Below are 25566 nucleotides of genomic sequence, written 5' to 3'. Positions count from 1 at the left end.
CCTGGCAGGGCACGGAGAAGGGAGGGAAGGAGGCAGGGAGGAGGATGCTTGCTGCTCTCCTGGGCCCCAGCCAGGAGAGCAATGCTCACTTCCCAGGAGAGGTTTGCCAGCAGCAGCAGGAGCAGCAGAACCCCTCAGCTCTGCCCCTGGCAGCTGCAGCCCCTCGGCTGCAGGAAGGGGAGGGGAGGGCATTTCATGGCTCTGCTTGGCTCTCCTGCCTGGAAAACGGGCCCTCACCCTCTGCCAGGCTGCAGCACGGGGTGCTGCTGCACAGCACCATCTCTGCCTCGAAGACATTCAAAGGGCTGCAGCTGGCACCGTGCTCGTGTACTTGGCACCGTGTTTGATGCTCCGCGGATAAGATATTAAAAGAACATTTCCAACATGCAGATTTACTGTGTCTGCTCCCCCCCTGCTCCAGCCAGAGCTGTTTAGAGCAGGGTTTTATTGATGCTGCCAGACAGGCAGCGCAGAGCTGGAGGAGTCACCTTGCTACGGGAGGAGTGGGCAGCTCTGTCCCAGGGATCTGGCTGTCCCTGTCCCCAGCTGTCCCCAGGGATGCAGCAGCGCGTGGGACGAGCTCAGGAACCTGCTCAAGGTGATGGCCATGGAGAGCTGGGACACAGGAGCAGCAGCCCTCGGCCAAGGTCAGCAGGGAAGGTGAAATCAGACACTACCTGCAGGATCACGTTAAGGGAGGTGTTTTAGAACACTTTGCTGGGGAGGAGGAAATCAAACCTGCTCCATGCTTTACCTTATTTTAAAAGAAATCATCGTTTAGGTGAATTTTGTTGTAACAAAGTGGCTGAAGCCTTTGCATCTGCTGTCCTAAAAAACTCCACCAAGCCAGGGACTGAGTTTGCTGTCGGTGGGGAGCAGTCCTGTGCAATTCCACAGCACTGGGCTCAGTGAGAACGTTATCTGGGCTGGCAGCTCGAGGGGGAGGAGGGCAGGAGAGAGAGAGAGAGGAGCTGTTTTATTTTCGTGGAGCTCTGCAAAGGGCTTTCCTGGCTCACTGTGCCCGTCCACGTCCCTGCTGGCCAGCAGGACTTTATTAATGCTTACGAGGTGCCCTACTTCCTAATGCAGCTCTGTCCCGCTGAAGGGATCCATTTGCATTTTTAATGGCATTTGGATAAGCAATTTAGCAGATCCCTGGCTCGCTGGGCTCCAGAACCCTCACCCAAAGCACAGGAAATTCAGCCCCAGAGCTCCTGCCAGCCCTGGTGCCACCCAGAGCGACCCTGGTGTCACTCAGAATGGCCCTGGTGCCAAGAGGGGACATCCCATCCCAATCCTGGGCTGGCACAGCACCCGCCCTGGCCCAGCCATCGTGCCCAGAGGCAGCTTTACATTTACATCCAGTCTGTTTTAATAAAGCAATGAAGGGGAGAGCTCCGTACATAAGAGACTAAGTGGGACAGCAAAAATCTGTGAGCTCGCCCAAAATGTCTCCCAGCTGCTCTGCAGCACTTCAGAGGAACAAAATAGAGCAGATTTCAGAAATACTGAGCTGTGTGTGCCCAGCCATGCCTGCAGCTCTCCCCAGCCTCCTTCCCTGTCCCCTGTGCTGAGCAGACGAGCAAGAGGAGCCTCTGCTGAGCCTGAGCTGCCAGCACGGGCAGGAGGAGAAGGAGCAGAAGGAGCAGAAGCTCCTGGTAACTCCTCAGAAGCTGCAGCTCCAGCTCCCCCACGGGCAGCAGCCCCCAGCTGTGTGCCCAGCCTTTCCACGCCACCAGTTTGATTTCTGGGATTAAACCATGATCTTCAGCAGAGGGGACGCTCACCTTTTACCTGTGACACACTGCAGGGCCAGGCCAGCTCAGCAGGGCAGGGAAACCAGCTGCAGGGAAACCAGCTGCAGGGAAACCAGCTGCATCCAAAACTCCCCCCAGCTCCCAGCAATCCTCCCCCCGCATTCCCCTTCCCTTTGCAGGGATGGCGGTGCAGCTCCCCACGGCACAGCCCCTCTGGCCGGTGCCTGGCAGCAGCTGCAGAGCAGGAATGCTGCGGGATGGCCCCAGCGCTGCCCTGCCCAGCAGCTCCTGCAGCAGAACAGCGCTCCTGGCAGGCTGAAGGCTGCTGGGACTGCACAAGAGACACAGAGCCAGCTCCCCAGCTCCTCCGAGGGATGCTCGCCCTCCACGCTGCCTCCAGAGCCGCCCCAAGGCCACTCAAAAGTTCTTGCCAACACAAACTGGTGTTTGTTGGAAGGGTGTGGGGCGAGAAAGCCCCTAGGAGAGGTGCCCGCTCCAGCAGATCCCGTTTCAGGCGGGCTCGCAGCGCTGTCCCTCACTGCCCAGCCCCGGTGGCACCGCCAGGGTCCCCCAGCTGCTCCTCCTGCCCTCCCTGGCAGCCGCATCCCCGAGGCAGCCTCAGCCCGGATTGGCAGCTGCCCGGGGGCGGCTTTCCACTTCTGAGCGCACGGCACCCGCTCCTCAGCACATGATCGAGTAATAAATATTTGGAAAGATCTGTTATTTTCACATAAACAGCCACAACACATTGCCGAGGCTGGGGAAAGAGCCGGCTCCCGGCTGCCGAGCGCGGCTCCGGCCGCTGTCCCCGCTGTCCCCGCTGTCCCCTCCCGGCCAGGCAGCTCCAGGCGCTGCGGGGCTCGCTCCTCCGGCCCGCAGAGCCCCCCGAGATCTCCCCAGCCCCCCTGAAGCCCCACCAGAGTTTTGTAGTCCATCAGCTCTCCCAGCTCCCTCTCCATAAAATCACGGAGCGGCTGGAAGGGATTTCGGGCGGTCGCCTTGCCCAAGCCCTCTGCTCACCCCGGACCATGCCCAGCTGGCTTTTGAGCATCTCGGAGCAGGGGGGCTCCACACCGTGCCTGGGCAGCCCGCTCCAGCCCTCCCCTGCCACGGGGCTGCTGTAACACGCAAACCTCGGGCTCGCCCTGCATCCCTGCAGCCCCAGCAGCCTGGCAGACCTGCCACAGGCTCCGAGCCCCCCCGCAGCTCCGGGCTGAACCAGCCGGGTCCCGCTGTAAATCACCGCCCGCACCACTGACAGCTTGTCCCGACAGCTCCGGGGGCTGCAGCCAGAGGAGGGGAGGCAGGTTCAGCCCGGGACTCCAGCTGGCCTGCCAGCCCCCCTGAGGGAAGCTCCTCTCTGCCCTTCGGCCTCTGGAACACCAAACACCACCAAAAGGTGCCTCCCCAAAATTCATGTCTTGCGCCCTGCCGGGATGCTAATTCACAGCAAACTGCTTCCCAAATAAACTCAAATAAACAGCATTCATACTGCACAATCTCCTCCTGGACTCCTTCTCCTGCCTCTCACCATCCCTCCTCCTCCAGCAGCTGCAGGACCTTCCTCCCCTCCCATCCTCACCGCACCGCTGCTGGGCCAGCAGTGTGAGCCCACTGCGGCAGCTCCCTCCAGCCGGGCCATTAATAACAATTACCGCCTGATTCTCTTTCATTATCCTGTTATTTTGGACGGCAAAGGCTGACCCCAGCATATTCAGCTCGTTAATGGAATTACAGCTCCTTCCGCAGCCCCGGGCAGGGAGCGAGGGAGAGCGGCAGCGCCGGGTGCTGGAGCTGCCCTGTCCCCTCTGCTGGAGCTGTCCTGTCCCTGTCCCCTCTGCTGGAGCTGTCCTGTCCCTGTCCCCTCTGCTGGAGCTGCCCTGTCCCCTCTGTAGGAGCTGTCCTGTCCCTGTCCCCTCTGCTGGAGCTGCAGGAGCTGCCCTGTCCCTGTCCAGGAGCTGCCCTGTCCCTGTCCCCTCTGCTGGAGCTGCCCTGTCCCCTCTGCTGAAGCTGTCCTGTCTCTGTCCCCTCTGTAGGAGCTGCCCTGTCCCCTCTGTAGGAGCTGTCCTGTCCCTGTCCCCTCTGCTGGAGCTGCCCTGTCCCCTCTGTAGGAGCTGCCCTGTCCCTGTCCCCTCTGCTGGAGCTGCAGGAGCTGCCCTGTCCCTGTCCCCTCTGCTGGAGCTGCTGGAGCTGCCCTGTCCCCTGTCTGAGCTGCTGGTCAGGGGTGACCAGGCAGGGCTCGGCTGCTGCCCCAGCCTTTTTCCCTCCGGGGTGGTTGTTTGCAGAGCCACAGCTCCCGTCCTGGGGTACGAGGGGAACGTTCACACCTCCCTTCAGAGCAGCTCTTTGCTATGAGGCTCTCACTCGACACAAACCTTTCTGCTGCTCTTTTCAGCGCTGCAGGCTCCCAAAGGAGCAGGGGTGAGCGCTGGGGCCCTGGGGATGCAGGGGAAGGCTGGAGCTGCAGTCCCAACCCACCCCTGGTTCCATCCCCACCTGAACCAGCCACTGTGGGGTTTGGAAAGCAGGAAGGGGTTTCCAGAAAGAAGAGAGGGTGAGACGCTCCCAGGAGCAGACACAACGTGCCCTGGTGCAGTTCTGATTCTGCAGGGCCCGTTCAAGAGGGCCAGGCTCACCAAGATGAATCTCAGCTGGGCTAATGTGACTGCAGAGCAATTCCTCTGGAGCTGCTTGCTCCACGTCCAGGGCTTGGCCTACATAAGATCCCATCACTCCTGCAGCAGGCTGCTGACGTCCCTCCAGCGAGGAGAGAACATTCTGGATGGTGTTTGTTAGAAAAACCAAGTGTAAAGAAATACCAAGAGCGCTGAGCAGCTCCTCCATCCTGCAAATTACAGGCTGGTTAAGGCCTCCCCTTCTGTACCTGCCACTGGTGCACCTGACAAAGACAGCAGCCTCTGCACTGGCAATTTTATAGAAAAATATCCCAAATATAAATTGATGCAATATTAGGAGGCAAAATACTCTCTATGGCAACCTGAAAGGTCTTAATTATCCCCGCAGGTGGCAGAACGAGCAGCCCCACACACAGCGAGCTGGCAGAGTGGGCTTTGAGTGGGCACTGAGGGGAAAATCTCATTCAACCCCTCGAGAGTTCAGGCAGCTCCTTCAGCAGGGAAAGATCCTTGAACTGCCTGCACCACCCCAAAAACTATTGTGTTTGTGACTTCAAATCCATCTGAGTGTCTTAACTAGCAGGGAGAGGGAATCAAAGGAGGCTTCCAGCTCCAGAACGCCCGTTCCCGTGGCAACAGCAGCCCTGTGCTGGCTGGGAACCGTGGGATGGGGATGGGATGGCACAGCCTACCCCAAACTGGGGCTGGGGCACGTGGGGCGCACAGAAATCACCAAAGCACAGAATGGCTGCGTTGGGAGGGACGTCAGAGCCCACCCAGTGCCACCCCTGCCATGGCAGGGACACCTCCCACTGTGCCAGGCTGCTCCAAGCCCTGCCCAGCCTGGCCTGGGCACTGCCAGGGATCCAGGGGCAGCCTCAGCTGCTCTGGGCACCCTCCCAGGGAAGGATTCCTTCCCACTCAGCCTCCCCTCTCAGCCTGGAGCTGCTCCCCTTGCTCCACCACTGTCTGTCCATGTAGAAGTCTCCCACACCAAGCACATCCTGGGAGTTCCAGTGCCCAGAGCAGCTGGTTTGTAAAGATGGCTCAGAACAGAAGGGCCAGTGGCAGCTGCAGGGAGGAGAAGGTGTTTAACCACCGCTGAAACAGAAATTGCCTCCAGGGAAAACGCATCCAGGTGGGCACACACGAATTGGGAGTTACTGCTGAGGGAATATTTCCTTTGGAAATGATCAACTCTCCAGTGAATTCCTGACCAGCTGGTAAGACAGTGATTAGACATCATTATTTCTACAAATACAACAACCAGGGGAAAAATTAGAAAAAGCCAACAATCTTTAGCAGAATCAGCCTGAAATCAACTTCCAGGAGAAATTTGCTGAGTAATTCTGGAGCGGAAAAAGCTCCTTTTCAATTCTTCCCTGTGAGGGTGCTGAGGCCCTGGCACAGGTGCCCAGAGCAGCTGTGGCTGCCCCTGGATCCCTGGCAGTGCCCAAGGCCGGGCTGGATGGAGCTCGGAGCAGTGGAAGGTGCCCTGCCATGGCAGGAGATGGAATTGGATGCTCTTTAAGGTCCCTTCCAACCCAACCCATTCCACGAGCTGGCAGCTTTCCTCCCCCAGCACTCCTGCTCCTCGCAATCACTTTCCACGCAATTCTGGATGGAATTTCATTCTTTCGTCGAGAAAGACCCAAATTTTTTGTCACGGGGCACGTGTGACTGCAGAGAGGCAGGAACACAGCTCTGCTGGGCTCTGCCCTGGGGAGAGCAACACTCAGCATGCACCTCCAGCTGCCTGTGAGGACCAACACGAGCACATCCCGGCTCCCAGAGAGGAACACACGGGCAGGGCAGGAGCAGCAGGATGCCCAGCTGCAGGCAGGGCACTGCTGCTGCTTTGGAAGGTGCTGACCACCCGGCAGGGACATCACAGTGAACTGGCACAGGCTCCAGGGCAGCTCCTCTGCTGCCAGGGCCAGCCCTGGCTCCACCAGCCTGGGAAAGCCCTCTGGGCCATCTCGGGCACCTGCCAGCCCCACAGGGCTGCCTGGGTGACACACTGCAGGGAATCCCTGAGCCTCCATCTCCCCAAAATCCGGGCGCCCACCCCAAAGCGTGGCCTCGGGGCTGGCGCTCCGCACAGCCCAGACCACGCTGAGCAGAGCAGGGGAGCTCCTCCCGCACTCCCCCACGCTTTCCATCAGAAAAAAAAAAAACCTCCTACAAATTTTATTATCAGCTTCTAGTAACAAGTCTGGAGCAAGGCACTCTCGAGGCAGAGGCTGGGGATGGAGGCCTGCTCCCAGCCCTCGCTCCGCGGGCCCCGGGAGCCTCCCGGGAGCTCTCGCCCCCGCTCGGGAGGCTTCAGCACAGCCCCGGCATCCTCCAGCACATCAGGAGGCAGATGGATCGCTCCCACGTCAAGGGGAAGATGGCCCGAGTCAAAACAGAGCAGGGCTCCTTTGAAAGGAAAGAAAGGGCCCTCTGCGGGGACGGGGACGCTGACAGAAGCAGCAGCGTCCCCAGGGACGCAGCTCAGCACAGCTCCGAGCTGTGGGAGAGCAATTAGGGGAACAGCAAGAAGCTGCTCCCCCTGCAGCCTCCCCACCCACAGCCCTGCAGGGGGAGCAGAGCTGGGGGACAGCCCCCCAAAACCACAGTGCAGGAGGCCCTGCAGCAGCCCCCCAAAACCACAGTGCAGGCAGGGCCTGCATGAGCCCCCCAAAAGCGCCAGTGCAGCAGGCCCTGCAGCAGCCCCCAAAACCGCCCGTGCAGGCCCTGCAGCAGCCCCCCAAAAGCGCCCGTGCAGGAGGCCCTGCAGCAGCCCCCCAAAACCACAGTGCAGGCAGGTCCTGCAGCAGCCCCCCAAAACCGCCCATGCAGGCCCTGCAGCAGCCCCCCCAAACCACCAGTGCAGGCCCTGCAGCAGCCCCCCAAAACCACCAGTGCAGGCCCTGCAGCAGCCCTCGGGAGGGCTTGGGGCAGCACGAGGGCACAGCCAGTGCTCCCTGAGGGGGCAGGAGCACCCGGGCGTGTGTGACCCCGGTGCAGCCGCTGCTCCTGCCCCAAAAGCTCCCTGGGCCAGGACCAGCAGGACCCTGCCCACGGCAGACACGAAACAAGACGAGTTCAGGCTGAGCAGTGAGAACCTCCCGTGCCAGAAATAGCTTTGGGGAAGTGATACCACACACAGCGCTGCGGGGCACACACGGGGACTTCTGGGGGCACAGCTCCTGGCACTGCACCGCTGCTGCCCCGTCCTGCAGTCCCACAGCCCCCGAGCAGCAGCGCTGCAGGAAAAGCTGGAGAAAGCCGAGGATGCTGCTGCTGCACCTCCTGCACCCCACCCCTCCCTGCTGGAGCTCTGAGTGCAGCCTGACCTCAGACTTCCTTTGGCTTCCCCCAAAGCCAGGCACCAGCACAGGCTGCCCCACACCCCGGCAGTGCCACCTCTGCTGTCCCTCTGTCCCCACACCGAGTCCTGTGTGAAGCCACCAGGAAGCGAGCCAGCACAGTAAGGACAGCCTGAGAATGAAACTAATGAAAATATATCATCCAAGGCTGTGTGCTCCAGCAAGCCAGGACCCCAGGAGAGGCAGTGGCACCCGTGGGTGCAGGACACAGCCCCAGGGCCTGGCTGCCACCCCCTGCAGCAGAATGCCAGGGAAGGAGTCCCTCCATGGCACAGAGGCCAGGGGCTGTGCTCCTCGGCAGGCACGGGGGGCTTTGAGGAGCTTTTCCTCAGCCTGAGGGCTGCAGAGCTCACGCTGCAGCTGGGGAGCAGCTGCAGCCTCAGCAGCCCACCAAGGGCAGGCTGGACACGTGGGGACTGCAGTGAAACCAGGGACAGAAAGGAGCTGGGACAGCCAGGCCATGCAGGAGGAGCAGCTCGGGCAAACCCTCCCTGCCCTCATCCTGTACTCATCCTCCCCTTCTCTTCTCCAGGGGTCACAGTGGAATTTCCTGACCAAGCCTAAAACAAACACCCCAAGGTCAAACAGGTTCTGAGCCCTCACACTCCACAGATCCAAAAGCAATGCCTTAACCAGGTCTGAGCACCTCCCAGGGACTGGGCAGGACCTAAACGCTTCCCTGGCACTGCCTGCTGGCGCTGGTGGTTTGGTAATGCTGCACCAAGAGGTCCTGGGACATCCACTCGCAGGTGACACCCCCAGGGACGGGCCTGGAAAGCTGCAAGAGGAGAGGGGTTGGTGCAGAGTTCACAGCTGGAACACAGCTGTCTTGGCAAATACCACAGGGAGAGCCCTCCCCCCACACACCGAGCCCCTGGGGCTGGAAAAGCTTCTGAGCCCACCTCAGACCCCAAACCCTGCTGGGGATCGTGGCACAGCAGGAGCATTTTCACCACTGCCTTACACGAATAACAAGCGTTGAGTTAAACCCTGTCTGCTGCTGAGAGCGTGTCCCTCATGCAGCTGAGGTGGAAAATGAGCTTGAAACCAAATCCAGTGGGTGCAGGGGCAGGGAGGGCAGCAGAGCCCGGCTGGGGGAGGCCCTGGGTGGGCAGCGATGCCCCCGAGGGGCAACCCACCGTGGTGGGGGACACGACAGACTTACAACAATTCTGGACAGATTCTGGCATTAAAGCACAGAGATGCTGAGTGCTTTATCCCCTGCCACCCTCCCAGGTGAGGCAGAGCAGATGCGAGCCCCTCTCGTGGGTTTCTGATTTAATAGCAGCGTGTAAGCAGAGCTGCCTCACGCTAACAAACTCTGACAGGAGATAAGTAACCATCCAGCCACGAGCCCTGCAAGAATCACACCAGACAATTAAACAGCCCTTCCAAAAATAGCCTACCTGACCTGCTACCACTCCTGACTATCAATCCAGCCCTCCCTGCAGAGAAGCTGCTACCGTTGAGTCAAACCTCAAAATACTCCCCCAAAATAGAGCCAAGCCAGTGCCGTGTCTGTAAGCAATCCTCCCCTTCCTCAATTTAGACTGCTCAGAAACCTTCACAGAGAGAAAAATCACTACGTGTCAGGCAGAGCAGAGGCAGATATTGACGGCAAACACGGCAGAGTGGGGGAAGGCTGCGAGCCCGGGGTGCAGCCAGCTGGGGTGGCACTGCAGCGGGCACGGGGACACCACTGCAGCTCCACCTGCTCACGGGGGGCTCTGGGAGGAAATTCCAGTCTGGAGCCTCCAAAGGTGCCTGCCTGGTGTGTTCCATGGTCTGCAGTGCATGGGATTGCCCTGCAGCACAGCCAGGTTGCCTGTGCAGGGAGCGGGGCTCTGCCTGCCCCCCGTGGGGCTTCCAGGACCCCTCTGCTCCCCCTCATCCCCTGGGCTTTGCTGGCTCCCAGGGCCTCTCTCACAGCAAGGAGCTGCACCCGAGGAGCTCCCCAGGGAGGGGTCTGTGCCAGGCTCTCCCATCCCTGGGGCTGTGACCCCTCAGTGCCCAGGCTCACCCCAAAGCCTGCACACAGCCACACCACAGCTGCCTTCCAGCCCCATGGGAACAGGAGAAGGCTGAGCCCGAGGAATCACACAGGGGTTTGGGCTGGAAGGGACCTGTAAGAGCATCCCAAGCCGCCCCCTGCCATGTGGACCTGCCACCCAAACCTTCTGCTGTCCCAGGCTGCCCAGAGCCCCACCAGCCTGGCCTTGGACCCTTCCAGGAAGGCCCTTGCCGTGCCATGTGGAGGCAGCTCAGGCTCACCCCGGCTGGCACAGCCTGCTGCCAGCAGCACTCCTGGGGGAAGGCAGGGCGCTCCATGACAGCAAGCCAAACCACGCAGGAGAAGTTTCTAGCTGGGTACGGTGACACCGGGGAGGTTGGCGTCACCTCCCCCAGACACAGCTGAGCTACCCCAAGCCCTGGCAGAGCAGGCTTCCCACCTGTCACTTAGATGCAAATAGACTTTAAAAAATGACCCTTCCTCACACATGACACAAAGACCTGAAATGCACCCTTAGATGTTCCACCTAAGCCTTCTGAAGGCTGTACAATTCTCATTCCCCTGCCAGTGAGTCTCTCACAGGAAGTTACTGCAGTTTCCGTGTTACTTCAGCACAGCCCTGCTCACAAAGCCTGGCTCTTGCACAGAAAGCTCCACAATGTGCCCCAGGAGGGCACCGAGGCCACCAGCACTGTCCTGCCAGGAGGTGCCTCCTCCTGCCCAGGAGCTCCAGCTGTTCCACGCAGAGGCCAAAGGCTCCTGCCACAGCTCGCCATCAGCGAGCACAAACGTGGATTTCTGTGCCTCATTCCATCAGCTCCACCACTGGATCCTGTCCCCAGGGGCTGCCCTGCTCCAGCAGCCCCTTCCCCACACTGCCAGGGGAAGGGGCTCGCTCCCACCCAGCAGCAAACAGAGGTTTTTATGACAACCAGCATTTTCCGAGCTGTTCCAGCACAGGTCTGCTCGGTGCCCCCGGGTACCAGCGTGGCTCCTGCAGCAGCACTCCCAGCTGGCTGTGCCAGGGCAGCAGCACTGCTCCCAGTCCCAGCAGGGGATGCTGAGCCCCAGGGTGATGCTGGGGGAGATCAGCTCAGCTCCCACTCCCAGCAGGGGATGCTGAACCCCAGGGTGATGGGGGGAGCAGCACAGCTCCCACTCCCAGCAGGGGATGCTGAGCCCCAGGGTGATGCTGGGGAGATCAGCACTGCTCCCACTCCCAGCAGGGATGCTGAGCCCCAGGGTGATGCTGGGGGAGCAGCACTGCTCCCACTCCCAGCAGGGATGCTGAGCCCCAGGGTGATGGGGGGAGCACAGCTCCCACTCCCAGCAGGGATGCTGAGCCCCAGGGTGATGGGGGGAGCACAGCTCCCACTCCCAGCAGGGATGCTGAGCCCCAGGGTGATGGGGGGAGCACAGCTCCCACTCCCAGCAGGGATGCTGAGCCCCAGGGTGATGCCAGCCACGAGCCCTCGCAATTAAGGCGCTCGTTTCAGTGTAATGGCTTGGCAGGGCCTGGACAGCAAATAAAACCTGAGCAGGACAAGACCTGAATGTGCAATAGGCCGATCAAAGGAACAGCTGTCCTGACAGGCAGCCACCTCCCACGGCCACTGCAGAGCAATTAGAGGAGCCCCAGAGGCCGCGCAGCCGAGGAGGATGAGACACCGGCTCGTTATCAGACATCACCGGCCCGCTCCTCGCAGGGAGGGACATCAAAGCCAAAGGGCAGCAGCGGGGCTGGAAGGTGGGCAGCAGCACCCACACAGCCCTGTGCTGCTCGGGCAGCACTGATGCCCCGGCTCCAGCCCTGCCACGCGTGCCTGGCAGCGCTGCCACGCTCACACCTGCCCCAGCTGCCATGGCTATAACAAGTGCTGCACCCTGGCAGCTCAGCGCCAGCCTTGTGCTCAATGGACGGGTGGTTACAGCTCCCCAGGACCTGTGGGATGCTCCAGCAGCAGCAGCTGCTGGTCCTGGGCGTGCCCATCCCAGCTCAGGTGGGGCCAAGGCAGCGGCAGCTCCGGTCTGGCTCCAGCCCACCCACATCCCTGTTCCCTAAACCCTCGTTCCCAAAGCCAAAAGCTTTAGCACCCCGTGCAAGTCACAGGGAGCTGGCAGCTATTATTTTGGGAGTCTCCATATGGACCCATTGCAGCATCTTGCTGCTCTAATTTAGGGCACAGGCTGCCGGGGAGGGGATGCTGCTCCCACCCCCGGGGGATGTTGGACTTGGAGCACCTTCCCGTCCCTGAAGGGTTCCAGGAGGGGAGGATTCTAGGGGGTGCCCCTGGATCCCTGGCAGTGCCCAGGCCAGGCTGGACAGGGCTGGGAGCACCTGGGACAGTGGGAGGTGTCCCTGCCATGGCAGCAGTGGCACTGGGTGGGCTCTGAGGTCCCTCCAACCCAGGCAGCAGCAGCAGCCAGCTGGTCCCACAGAGCTCCCCTGGGTGCCCCAGCACGGGGCAAGGAGGGAGCCGTGCCTGGGAGCCCCTGCTTCCCCTTTTGGCAGGCACCAGATGGGCCACGTCGTTCTGAACCCTCTGCAAGTGCTGACACAACACTGCTCCCTCACATGACTTTCCTCTTGCTTTTTAAAGAAGTTTTCTTGTTTCGCTCTGACACAGTGGAAGTAAATTTGCAGGCAGGCAGGAGTGATAAGGGAAGAACTTGCTGCAGAGCCCCAGGCACCTGATCCAGGAGTCAGATAAGTGACCAGGCCCCACAGCGAGGAAGGGGCCCCCTGTCCTGGGGGTGCAGGGCAGCCCTTCCACCCACAGCAGCGAAGCTTTGCTGCCTCCAAACCCCAGAGAGCAGCAGGAGGCCCAGCCAAGGGCAAGGTGACCAAAACTGCAGCTGGCTGGGCACGGAGAGTGCTGGAGAAGGCTGCAAAGCCCAGCCTGGGGTGGGACAGACATGGGGACATCACAAAGCCACAGTCCTGGCTGCAGGAGCACTGGCTGCTGTGAGGAACGTCACACAAAGGTGCTTGAACCCCAACAAGCCCCAGCAGGAGAGTGAGAGCAAACCAGAGCTCGAGGGGAGCCCCTGCCCCTGTCACAGGGGGACACTCCTTTGGTGGCCTGCAGTGCAGCACCCACAGCAGCCAGCAGCCACCCCTGGAGCCAGCATCCCCTCACAGAACCCAGCCTTGTAATTTCTGCAATTAAAAAGGGAGTTCTTCTACTGCAAGTTAAAATAGAAGTTTTTGTCACAAATTACCGGCTTTCACTCCCCTCATACCTGAGCTTAAACTGAAACTTAAATGGAAATTTACAGGAGAATGAGAAAGTGAGTCAGCCTGCCCTTCCCAACAGGCATTTATTTTCATCCTCTCGGACTCAGTTAATAGTAACAGCAGAGAAATTAAGTTTATTCCAAATTTGCAAAGCCCAGAAGAGGGGAGGTGGTTTTGTAGGGAACTCCAGAGCAGCAGGGACCAGGGGATCTGCTGTGCTCCTGTCCCATCCCAGCAGGCAGCACAGGCTACAGGGACCCTTCCTGCACTGCAGGGCCTGTCCCCCGGCAGGATGTGCTGTTATGTCACCCGCGTTATCCCACTTTTCCCACCCACTCCACCCTGGGGAAGTGGCTGAAGTGACCTAAAAGATAAACCAGCCTCCTGCCCCCTAACCTGCTGGGAACACTGCAGCCAGGTGACAGCAGAGGGACCTCACCTTCCAAAGCCTGAACAGAGGCCAGAACAGCTGGGAAAGGAACAGCAACTCCCAGCACAGCAAAGAGGAAAGCACAGCAAGGCTCCCACCATGAGGGGCAGGGCCAGGGGCTGCTCTGAGGAGAGGCAGCCTGGGGAGCAGGGGGCCAGGACAGCCTGGAGGGCCCTGCCACGGCCACTGTGCCCACACAAAGCCTGGTGACAGAGCCACCACCCCAAACACCAGCCTGGGACCCTCCTGGCAGCACTGAGGCAGCAGGAGCCAGCCCAGGGGTGTGGGGCTCGCTCTCATTTGGCACCTGTGCAAGCTGACAGCCCAGGAGAAACCAAAACATGTCCAAAACACACTTCAAAGTGTTCAGGACACCTTTCAGAGCACCTTATCCTCCGGGAGCAGCAGAGCTGAGTTCAGGAGGTGCACGGCAAAGCTCCCTACCCTACTGCACATCTCCTGGGTATGCAGGTCAGCAGAGGGGCTGCTGGCAGAGCAGAAAATCCTTTTAGGTACATAATAAGGTAGAATTGAATTCTGCTCCAAGGTGGAGAGACAAAAGCCATTTGTCATTCGCTGACAGGACGTGTCCCCAGCCCTGCCTCCCTCCCCGGAGCTGAGGGCTGCAAACAAAGGAATTCACACCCCAGCTGTTTGGGACCAAGGCAAACCTTCACCCAGAGCAGACAGGGAAGGAATCTGAGCTGCAGTTTGGAGTTATTTTAGAAGAATTCTCTACAGGGGTTCAGCACCCGACCAAAATGCAAATCACCATCATGGCCTCCTGAGCAAATGAGCTATTGCTGCATTTTTTCCAGTCCGGCAGCATCTTGCTCTGAAGATCTAATAGCAGCCCTACTGAGCAGCAGCTAATTAAAGCCTTTCCTCCTGCCAAAACCCCAGATTCAGTCTCTAAATGACCCAGTAAGTGAGACTTTTTCCACCTCAGAAGCCCTGGGAGACACCAGGTCGGCAACTCTGCCCTTGTCACCGCCGTGGCTGTGCCCTCCCTGCTGAAGGCAGAGCCACCAGGGCTGATCCTGCTCCTCACAGGGATGGTTCCGAGTTACCCCAAACCTCACACACCCAAACCCTCCTTTCCAGAAGGCTCTGGCCCTGAGGCTCCTCTCCATCAAAGATCAGCGAGCAAGACAAATTTGGAAATTCCTGGACTGAGCTATTGGGGACTCCTCAGACACACCATCACACAAAAGCCAATTAGTCCAGGTTTAGAGCCATTCCTGGGGCAGAAATCCGCCCTGAGAGGGAGGGGACACACAGATCCTGCTCACCTTTCTGCCCCTTGCACACAGGGACAGCCCCCCTGGCAGCTCCCCTGGCAACTACAGATGGCGCATGGAAGGGCACTTGGCACTGATCAGACCCAAAAATCAAGTTATTCCATCCAGAAACCAGGAGAACATGGAGATGTTGATCGCTCCCCACAGGGCTGGCTGCCCAAGGAGCCCATACAGAGCTGGGCAGACAGCACAGCACAGCCTCTGCCACAGCCCCTCTGCACAGCACAAACGGTACCGAGCCCCGGGAAATGATCAGTGACCATTTGGGGGCTAATTCCAGCTGTGCAGAAACCTCCTGGGGGCAGTGACTCATCCTGAGTGAGAACAGAGGGGCTCCAGAGCTGGCCCTGCGAGCACGGCACGGCCTGGAACAGCCTGGCATGGATTGGCACGGCACAGCCTGGCACAGCACGGCTCCTGCCTGACAGGGACAGTGCACCTGCCCCAGGCACCACTTCTGTCCCTTGGGCTGCCTCCCCGTCTTGGCTGCTCTCGGTTTAGGCCAGGCTCTGGAGCACAGCCAGGGATTTCTCCTAAGCCAGGCTCAAGTTCAGCACTGAAGCGCAGTGAACGCCAGGGAGGGCAGAACCCAAAGCCTGGAGCTCAGGCACGGCCCCTGGAGCCCTGCCAGCCTCCATCCCTGTGCCCAGAGCCCTGCCAGGCTTCATCCCTGTGCCCAGAGCCCTGCCAGCCTCCATCCCTGTGCCCAGAGCCTTGCCAGGTTTCATCCCTGTGTCCTGCCAGGTTCCATCCCCATGGCACAGACTCCATCCCCGTGCCTGTGCCCTGCCAGGCTCCATCCCTGAGCCCTGCCAGGCTCCATGCCCGTGCCCGCAGGCAGGGCTGCTCCCCGGGAGCCGCTCCCGCTCTGATTCAGCCTCTGCACAGCCGCGCTGCGCTGGGAGGGCTCCGGAGCCGGAGACACAGTAAATAATGACTTTGCACTGCGTCAGGAGCTAATCCACTCAGTGATGCAAATGAAATTCATGGGCCACTTCCCCCTCACTCCGGCTCCTCGGTGATATTATAAAACAATCCTGACTTCATCGCGATGTCACCGGCTGCAGGAAGCTTCAGGGGAGCCAGGACGACTTTCACTCCTCTTCACCACCTCACTTTCTCATTCTTCTGCTATAATTGGAAATCATGAAAATGCATTTGTTCATGTGCTCCGAGTGTCAGCTATTCAATGTGCTTGTGCTCTCTGTTCAGACCATCGGAATAAAGGTATTTAGCTGTTCCCCCCAAAGGTGAAGCTATTCCTGTTGCATCCTTTCACGCGGCAACAAAAGACAGGGAGGAATCCACCAGCAGGATCAGCTGGAGCACGCTGGCAACACAGCACGAGGAAGAGGAAGAACAGCTGAAGGCTGAGATTTAGACATCTGAATCTTTTTTAGCTTCCCTGCTGCTGACTAAATATCAAATGTAGGAAGACGAGAGCAGAACCACCAGAGACTGGAGATTTTAAACATAGAATCAGAGAATCCTGAAGGGTTTGGGTTGGAAGGGACCTTAGAGCTCATCCTGTTCCACCCCTGCCATGGCAGGGACACCTTCCACCATCCCAGGGTGTCCAAGCCCTGTCCAGCCTGGCCTGGGCACTGCCAGGGATCCAGGGGCAGCCCCAGCTGCTCTGGCACCCTGTGCCAGCCCTGCCCACTCTGCCAGGAACAATTCCTCATTCCCAATGTCCCATCCATCCCTGCCCTCTGGCACTGGCAGCCATTCCCTGGGTCCTGTCCCTCCATCCTTGTCCCCAGTCCCTCTGCAGCTCTCCTGGAGCCCCTTCAGGCCCTGGCAGGGCTCTGAGCTCTCCAGGTGAGCACCCCCAGCTCTCCCAGCCCGGCTCCAGCCCTGGGCTCCTCTGCCCTGGCTCCAGCAGCCCCAGGCCCCCCAGCACAAGCCCAGAGTGACAGCACAGCAGAGCCCCAGCTCCCAGCTCGTGCTGCAGACTCCCTGCACAGACACAGCTATCCCCCATCTTCCCAACCACACCCAGGAATACACAACTCATCTCCTGCTAGAGCTGGAAAGCTTCCCTTGCTCTGAAGACTGAGCTTCCCACCCGAAGAGGGAAGCTCACAGACTGGCTCTTGGAAAAACCCAGATTTAAGTAGATGCAAAAAAGCCAGTTTTCAGGGAGCTGTGCCATAACAAGCCTCAAGTTTGCAAATCCAGTAACTTCCATGTACTGGAGCTTATTAATATTGGATTTTTTGGCAGGCACTGCCTTGTCCAGCTCGGATTAGCAGCAAGTATATTCTGCTTGTCAGATTTAAACAAGATGTATAAATCTGGCACAAAAGCAAGACCAAATATGGAAGCAAATTATTTAAATTGACAAGATGTGGCTCAGAAGCATTAAGCACTGGCAGTCAGTGCCCATCAGCCGGGGCAGGCAGGCTCTGGGCACAGGAGTTAAATTCTCAAACGGGGGCTAACGAGGTCACCCACCCCAAACGCTTCCTGAATCCAGTACCGGGCTGCACTGGGATTTATTCTGTTTTTCCACACGGTGGGAAGAGCAGGAGGGGATAAAGAGCTGAGGGAATCTGCCCAAAATGTTCAAAAGCAAACAGCTTGGGCAGAGCCACAGCAGGGGAGGCCTGGCTGGCAGGAGGGGGACACAGAGCCCTGTCCCCGTGTGGGACACGGGGCTGTAGGGGACAGCCTGTGCTGGGGCAGCATGGGGACAGGGATGGGGACGGGGATGGGGACAGCAGCTGCCAGGGGGAGCAGCAGCAGCAGAGCTCCATCTGCCCCGCCATGCCACGGGGGCACCGCTGGCACCTCTCGTGAAAGGCACCTCCCGTCACAGGGAGCCACGGCCAGGGCTCCAGGAGGGTCTGGAGGCTCAGCCAGCCCCCACCCAGGGGCAGCAGTCAGCCCCAGCAGGGGAAAGCCAGGCTGTGAATTGCAGAGCTCGGGTGCCTCTCACAGCGAGAACGTTTTCATGGTTCCATTTCTGCAGCGGAGGCCAGCCTGACAGGATGGCTCAGTCCCTCAGAGCTGGCAGCAGCGTGGCCCCAGGAGCCCAGGACTGAGCAGGACAAAGCCCCACGAGCCCCTGCACCCAGGAGGAGCTCTTTGGGCAGAGCCCCCCCTTTGGCTGGGCCAGCCGAGCCTTGGCCACCCTCCCCAGAGGGGAGACACGTCTGGGGTGCTGAGAGGGCACCCAGGGCACAGCTTTGTCCCTGCCGTCCCTCAGCACAGCCAGGGGATTTCCTCCCACAGCCTGCTTGGGGTGAGGCACAGCAGGGAGCAGAGAGGGCCCCGTGGGGATCCCGAGCAGCGGGGGAGGCAGGCTGTCCCTGCACGGCCCCGGGTGCCCCAGCACGAGCAGCCTGTGCTTTGGGGCTGAGCTTCCCTTCCCAGGAACAGCCCCAGCCAGCGCTGCCACTTCTGGGAATTGCTTCTGCTCCACGCAGAACTCAGCAGCCGCCAACCACCACCAGAGCCCTCTGCCCTTCTCCCCATCCCCTCTGGGCTCCTGCGGGAGAACGGACTGCCTGCTGCTGGCTCTGCAGCACAGGGCCAGCCAGGCCACCTCTGTCCCCTCCTGCTGCCAGCAGCCCTGACGGGGCTGGAGAGCCCAGGGAGATTTTCAGCTTCGTCCATCGGCTCAGGGCAAAGCTGAGCGGTTACTGTGGCATTTCACAGCCCTGATGTTCACGGCACATTTCTGCCTCCAGGGACTCCTGGCCATGCACAGAGGCCACCAAGCCCAGCCCAGCGATGGGTTCAGAGCTGGGAACAGCAGCCCAGAGCTGTCCTTCCCTGAGGAAAGGCAACCCAAGGGACAGCCTTGTCTGCGCCACCCTGATGCCCCAGCCCTGTTCAGGTTCCAGCTGTGAGGGCACTGGGTCACCCAGGAGCCCCTCCGAGGAGCACAGGGCCTGTGGTTCCTGCTAAATCTCAGAGTACAGCACAGTCGTTCCAGGGAATGGGGAAATCCCTGGCCAGGCTTTATCTCCTACAGCATCACCTGGAGGGTGTGGGGGGCTCTGGAGCTCCCTGTGCCCTCCCTCACCCAGCTGTGGGACAGGACAGGACACCATCAGCTGGGGGGTGCACACAGGGCAGCCCCAGAACACGGGGCTGCACCCAGGACCCCCACACAGGGACTCCTGGTTTTGTTTTTGACAGCCTGCAGCCCCCCAGAGCACAGGAGCACGCTGCCCAAGCCCCTGGGGTCACTCTTCCCCCACAGGGAGCCCCTCACTCACCCACCAGAGCAGCTCTGAGGTGTGAACATGCAGAGCAGTGACTCACAGAGCCACCCTGGAGGGATTCACCTCCCCAGCACCCTCCACCACGCTCTGTGCTGCCCTGGGGCCCGAGCTGGACCTCAGAGCCACCAAGGCCACCAGCACAGGGTGGGGTGTGCAGCTGTGTCCCTGAGCAGGCGATGCTGTCACAGCTGGCTGCAGCAGGAAAAGCCCCCCCAAACACTCCCCCTGGGCACGATCCCACCCCATCCCCTCTGGGGAGCACACACTGCAGCCAGGGAAGCACCCTGGGCACGATCCCACCCCATCCCCTCTGGGGAGCACACACTGCAGTCAGGGGAGCACCCTGGGCACGATCCCATCCCACCCCATCCCCTCTGGGGAGCACACACTGCAGCCAGGGAAGCACCTCACCTTCCCCTTCTGACCCACCCTTGTGACAGGGGGTTCCAGGTGACCCTGCCCTGGCTGGTCACAGCACAGCCAGAAGTTAACTCCGGGCACTGCCATGGTGCCAACAGATCCAACATGGCACTGAGGAGCCTCGCTGACACTTCCAGGATTTTGGAGCTGCAGGAGGAGCAGGAGGAGCTGTGCTGGCTGGCAGGAGGGAGGGCAGCAGCCCACAGGCAGACCTTGCACAACTGCCCTCGCTCCCTCCAGCTCCTGCAGAAAGCCCAGCAGTGCACAGAGCCCACAGCAGGCTCTGAGAGCAGCTCCAGCCCCTCCTCCTGCTCCTCAGCAGACACCAAACCCTCAAGGTTTCACAGCCCAGACACGAGAGCCCACCCACAGCTCGCTGCCAGGGAAGGTGCCCTGCACCCCTGCCAGGGCCCTGTGCTGCAGGGATCTGGGGATCACACGCGTGCGAGCGAGCGGGCGTGCAGAAATGCCAGCACTGTTTGCTGGAAGTCTCCTTAGAGACAGCCAGGCATTCAATTCCCCAGGAAGTCTCAATAGCTGGAGAATATTGTGGCAGAGGCTCGGGGCCGGGGTGCTTTAACCTCTGCAGTGTGGCACAGCCAGCAGGCACCAGGCAGGCACGCTGCCCACCCTCCTGGCACCCAGGGCACCCCAGTGCCAGCTCCAGAGCCTGGGCAGCATCCCCAGCACCCCAGGGCTGGCAGCAGCTGCAGCAGATCCCCCCGGGAAGGAAACAGACCACCTCATTACCCGGGCCCGAGATCATTTTAGGATGACAGCTATCTCCGGAGATAAGAAAGAAAAATCCACCCTGCAGCTGCTGGGGGGAGGGAAGGAGAAACCACTTCCACTGTGAGAGCTGGGCGAGCCCCTGAGCGCCCACGGGGACAGCAGTGGCACCGAGCTGGCCCTGCCCAGCCCCAAAAACTGCCCACAGCAGCTCCTGACAAAACAGCCAAAACACCCAACACCCCTCATCCAAACAGCTCCCACAAAACACCCAACACCCCTCATCCAAAACATTTCCCTCCAAAGCAGCTCCCTGCCAGCCCAGGGAGGGGCAGGAGCAGCGGGGCCAGCCCAGGTGGCAGCTCCAGGGCCAGCCTGGCAGGGACCCTGCCAGGGGCACCCGTTCCCATCTCCTGTGCTCTGTGTGCACTGGGCTGTGCACGCCACAGCCCAGCCGTGCAGCGGGGCCAGCCCCACTTCCCTTTTCTGCTGTACCTGCTCTGCAGAGCTGCCCTGCTGCCACAGCCCCGTGGGGACAGACAGCCCCTGGCCTGGGGACACACACCCTGCTGGCCTGGGGACACGGCTCCAGCACCCAGAGCTGCGTTACCACGGCCAGGAGCACCAAGCCCCCTCTGAAATCATGTTTCCAATTTCTGCAGCATTATATAATTAGCATCATTTGTGTTGCAAAAGTAATTGCAGTAACATTTTTAATTAGTCTATTTGAACACTAACATTTCTCCAGTGTGCATAATATGTTGACACGAAATTACTGGGTTTGAGGAACTCGGGATGATTGGAGTTTGTTTTGCTTTTGTTTCTGACTTGTTTAATGCAGTCAATACGAGGCGGCAGCCAGCCCGCAGCGTGGCTCGAGCCGCTCTGGAGAGCAAAGTGTGATGGGTTTCACTTCCGTCTGGGGGGAGGAAGGGTGGCTTCTGAGGGCTCCAACACCAGAGAAATACTTGCTTGAGAGGTAAGGCCTGGGTGACATTTCCCAGCTGCTCACTTCTGGACTCAGATGTTGACTCGTGAGAAGACAAAACAGACCGAGAGCAGTGGCCTTGGAGGGCAGGGAGAGGAAACCTGGAGGGAGGAATTCTGCATGGCACAAGGTTTGGAAGGAGATCTAATCTGAAGAGTCTCTTTGCTTACTGAGTCACCAGCAGGGACAAGAAGTAAACATTCTCTCCAGAAAAGTTACTGCATGACATCCAAGCACACATTACCAAATTATGCTTTTTTTCCCCCTTTCTCTTGGGGAAGAATCAGGATTCTCCTTTCCAAGATCCTTTCTGCACTGTACACACGAAAGCAGCGACAGATGCAGGTTATTTTTTGCTCCCAAGTGTGAATCATGTTCCACTGCTCCTCACCTCTGCCCAGCCACAGCAGCTCTGGCTGAGCAAGCCCAGCTCCAGGGACCACGTCCCCCTCAGCACCCTGAGCCACCCAGGGACCAGATCTGCCTGGACAGCAGGAGAAACAGCCCCGAGGATGCCAGGGTGGGAAACACGAGCAGGGAGGGGAGCTGCCAGCTCCCAGCAGCAGCACATTCCCAGAAGGCGACCGAGAACTTCACTCAAAGGCTTTCAGAGCAGTTCCCTTCCCCATCCTACAGCACTTCCCCGTCAGGAGAGCCAAGGCTTGGCCGTGTGCTCCTTCCCAGCCTGCCGGCACCCAGGGCTGCTCCCTCGCTCCCTCCCAAAGCATTCCTGCTGCTGGGGCTGCCTGGGTGAGCCCCAGGGAAGGGGAGGACTCCACTCCACCTTCTGCTCCTGAGAAGTGTCTGCACCTTCCAGCTGCACTCTGTGCCCGGGCTGAGGGGCAGCCAGGGGACACCGAGCCTCCCTCGGCAGCAGTGCATCCTCCTGGCAGCCCCAGGCACATCCCTCAGCCTCCAACAGCCACGAGGTATTGATTCCTTTCTGTTCACCTGCCAGGAGCAGGGGCTGTGCTCAGCCCCCCCTGCCCACACCCAGACACTTTCTGGCTCAGAGAGAGACGCTGGCCCAGGAAGTCTTCAGATGAGCACAAGGATAAGGAGGAGATCGTGTGCGAGGATAAGAAGCAGATTAGCAGGCAATTAAGTGGCATTTTGTGGTATCCATTAGTATTTCAAGCTACAAAGAGTCAGTTTCTGCTAACTTCCTGCCAAAAGTCACAAGTAATGAGCTAATTAACAATCTAATTATTGCAAATGCCCTAGAAAGAAATCAGGGCACAGGTGAAAACCTACTTAAAGCGGGCACAGCAGTAGGAGCAGCTGAGAGCAGCCAGGCTGTGCCCCAGCTGCATTCCCAGCCATCCCACAGCACTCGGAGACGAGACACTCAGGGAAGTGTTCAAGCTGGATGAAAGCTGTGCTCAGGAAAGGGAGAGGCAGACCCTCACCCCAGAGCTTCCTGCCCCCCCTGTGGGGCTGAAGGACCCTTACACAAAAGCCAGCCCTGGGATTTTCTGCCTCCGTGTCAACGCTTGCCAAGTTCAACCTGTGGGGCACAAGCCCAAAGCTGGTGCTCCCTGCACAGCCCAGCACGAGCACAGCTCCCCTGGCACGGCTGGAGCAGGGCAGTGCCAGCCCTGGCAGCCCCAGCTCTGCCTCCCACCAGGACAGGCCCCGGGGCAGCCGTGATTCCAGAGCAGATGGCAGTGCCAGAGACCTCTGTGTGGAATTCCCGAGCTGGGAATGCCCTGCAGGGAGCCGGGAGTGCCCTTGCCCTGATGGGCACAGCCCACAGCTGCTTCCCCCTCAGGAGCACCTTCCCCTGGCACCTTCCCTGGGCACCCCAGCACTCCCAGCCGGGCTCTGGAGAACCCCCAGATCACTGATTTTCGGCAGGAAGAGCCCGGGCTGGCGTGCGGAGCGCGATCTGCAGGATTCCCGGCTGCACAGTCCACGTTCCCCGTGGCACACACCACAGTGACCTGCCAAGGGGGTTCCCAAGGCACAAAGGGATGTCACAGACCTGCCACACACCCCTGGGGGTGGCACTGACACCCTGGCAGCGCTGCTGGTGCCACAGCACCCCCGAGCCAGGGCGGCACCTCTGCACCACCCCGAGCCCACCTGCTGCCCTGGCACCCGGGGTGATTTGCACTGCCCAGGAACACCTGAGCACAGCCCTGGAAGCAGGAGCACGTTACAGGTTTGGATAACAGCTCCCGACAGCTGCAGGGGATTTGGAAAGGCTCCAGTCACCCGACACGGGGTGCTCCAGGTGGAGCTGAGCAGGCTCTGGAAACAATGCAGGCAAAGGCGGCGTGGTCCCCGCTGCTCCACACACACTCTGCATTTCACAGACACGGTGTGTGCACTCAGACACCTCGCTGTGAGCCAACCCAGGGAATTCACAGCCAGGAAAGCCTGGGAGGACCAAAGCAGAGACTGAGGTGCACAAAATCCCTCTCAGTAACGTGACTGAACTGCCCATGTGTGAAACCTCAGGTACCAGGGGAAGCTGTGACCTTGAGAAACAGCCCTAGGATACATTTTCGTCTCCATATCCACTTTCCTCTGCCTGCCAACACCTGTCCAGGCCTTCAGGCTGGGCTTTGGAGGTGGCAGGGAGATGGGTTTGGTATTTTAAGGTGCTATGCATGTGGCAAGTGTTAAGGATGAGGAGCAGCATCGTTTAAATTGGATTAGCCTCACACTGCTGGTACAGGCAGCTGCAGGGATGCTCCAGACCCACCCAGCTCCTCACAGCCACTCCAAAACCTCAAGGACAGCTCTGAAGAGGAGCCTTTCAGAGCTCTAAAGCACGCTTGTTTTCATGCCAAATACCTCAGCTTGGGAGTCAGCCACCCGCCAAAATAAAACTCTGTCCCAAATATTCACAAAAGCAAAATTTCGCTGCCAGCAGCTGCGAGCAGCAGCCCCGTTTGAACCCAGGTGGGAGCCACGGGCCAGGGCGAGCCCGAGCAGCAGCAGCCCAGCTGGGCTGGCCACGACAGCAAGCAGAGAACGCCTGGGTAATTCAGCCGAATCTCCCGGAGGGACATCCCAAATCCCCCAAGAGCCTCTCCAGGATCCCAGCATTACCAGAACAAAGAATTATGGTCATAGTAACCCGGCTACTGCAACATATTTGGTTATAAAGCCTCATTTTTTTCCCCAGCAACACAACCAAGCCATTGAAGTCCTCGCCGGCTGCGCAGCTCCAGCCGGGAGCAGCCCTCGCCCAGCCCGCTCGCCACCCGACACACGTTTTGGTGTTAAGTACATTAAAAACAAACTCCCCTCGGCCTTTTTCGGGGATTTAGCTGAAGCCCCGGGCGCTTATCTCTGCTAACGAGACCCGACCGGCTTAAAGGCACCGACTAGTTGCTGGGTTGATTAAAAAAATGACTAAGCTGCTTCGCGGAGCCGCGGGGATGCTCGGGGCCGGGGACGCGGGGATGCTCGGGGCCGGGGACGGTCCCGGGGGGACGCGGGGACGGTCCCGGGGGGACGCGGGGATGCTCCCGGGGATGCTCCGGGGGGGCGGGCGCGGAGTGCGGACCCCTCCTCACCCCCCGGCAGCGCCACACTCACCTTGACACTGGAAGCCCTGCTTGCCGAAGCCCCTGCGGAGAGAGAGGCGGAGTGAGACACCGGCCCTGCCGGAGGGGAGCGGGCGCCGGGGCAGCGGGAGGGATGCGGGGGGTGAGGGGAGCCGGGACGGGAGGAGAGGAAGGGGCCCGGGGGATGGCGAGGGTGAGCCCGGGGAGGGATGTCCCGCCGAGCCGCGGTCCCGGAGCGGCGGCGGCGGTCGCGGCAAGGCTCACCAGATGAAGTCGGTGCAGTGGCTGCAGAAGGTGGGCTGCTTGAAGAACCGCGCCGTGAACTTGTGGTTCTTCACCTCGTGCACGTTCTTCTGCCGCAGGGCGCCCTTGCGGGCGAAGCGCACCGGGCCCTCCTCGCCCTCGGGGGCCGGCGCTGCCGCGGGCGGCTCGGCCATGCTGCGCGGGGCTGCGGGCCCGGCCCGGCCCGCTGCGCTCCGCTGCTCCGCCGGGGCTGCTCCGGCTCCGGCTCCGCTGCGCTGCCGGGGCCGCTGCCCGCAGCTGGCGGGAGGCTCCGACACCGCCCGCCGGGACACGCCCCCTCATTTACATGCGGCACCGCCCCGCCCTCATCTGCATCGCCGGCCACGCCCCCGGCCCCTCGCGGCACCGCCAGCCCCGCCCCCCGCGCGCGGCCCCGCCCACCTCTATTTGCATGGTGATTTGCATGGTGATTTGCATGGTGATTTGCATGGGGCACGGCCCGCCCTTCGTTTGCATGGAGCGTCTGCATCCCGCGGGGATGCGCGGGCAGCATCGGGCACGGGCAGGGATGGACACCAGGAATGGACAGGGATGGACACTGGGCACGGGCAGGGATGGACACTGGGCACAGGCAGGGATGGACACCGGGACACTGGGAATGAGCAGGGATGGACACAGGGGAT

At 60.3% G+C, this 25566-nt stretch overlaps 1 protein-coding gene across 3 annotated transcripts in view; it reads right to left on the bottom strand.

The window, feature by feature from the left end:
• PRKCB (protein kinase C beta) overlaps positions 1-25223 on the bottom strand; it is a 93504-nt gene extending 68281 nt beyond the window's left edge. For 2 of the 3 annotated variants that reach the window (XR_010348197.1, XM_064390615.1), the window contains exons 1-2: positions 24905-25220; positions 24672-24703 (exon numbers count right to left, since the gene is read on the bottom strand). Coding sequence is in view for 2 of the 3 variants with exons in the window: in XM_064390615.1 (XP_064246685.1) it covers positions 24672-24703; positions 24905-25077 (205 nt within the window). In the remaining variant the exon portion in view is untranslated. Of the gene's footprint in view, positions 1-24671; positions 24704-24904 lie in introns of all 3 variants that reach the window. The other variant, XM_064390614.1, reaches the window with a different exon arrangement.
• Between the last annotated feature and the right edge of the window lie 343 nt (positions 25224-25566).

This window comes from Passer domesticus, chromosome 15 (assembly GCF_036417665.1).
Source record: "Passer domesticus isolate bPasDom1 chromosome 15, bPasDom1.hap1, whole genome shotgun sequence".
Lineage (NCBI taxonomy): Eukaryota > Metazoa > Chordata > Aves > Passeriformes > Passeridae > Passer > Passer domesticus.
The sequence above is the reverse complement of the archived record's forward strand: the minus strand, read 5'-3'. Positions and strand labels throughout refer to the sequence as shown.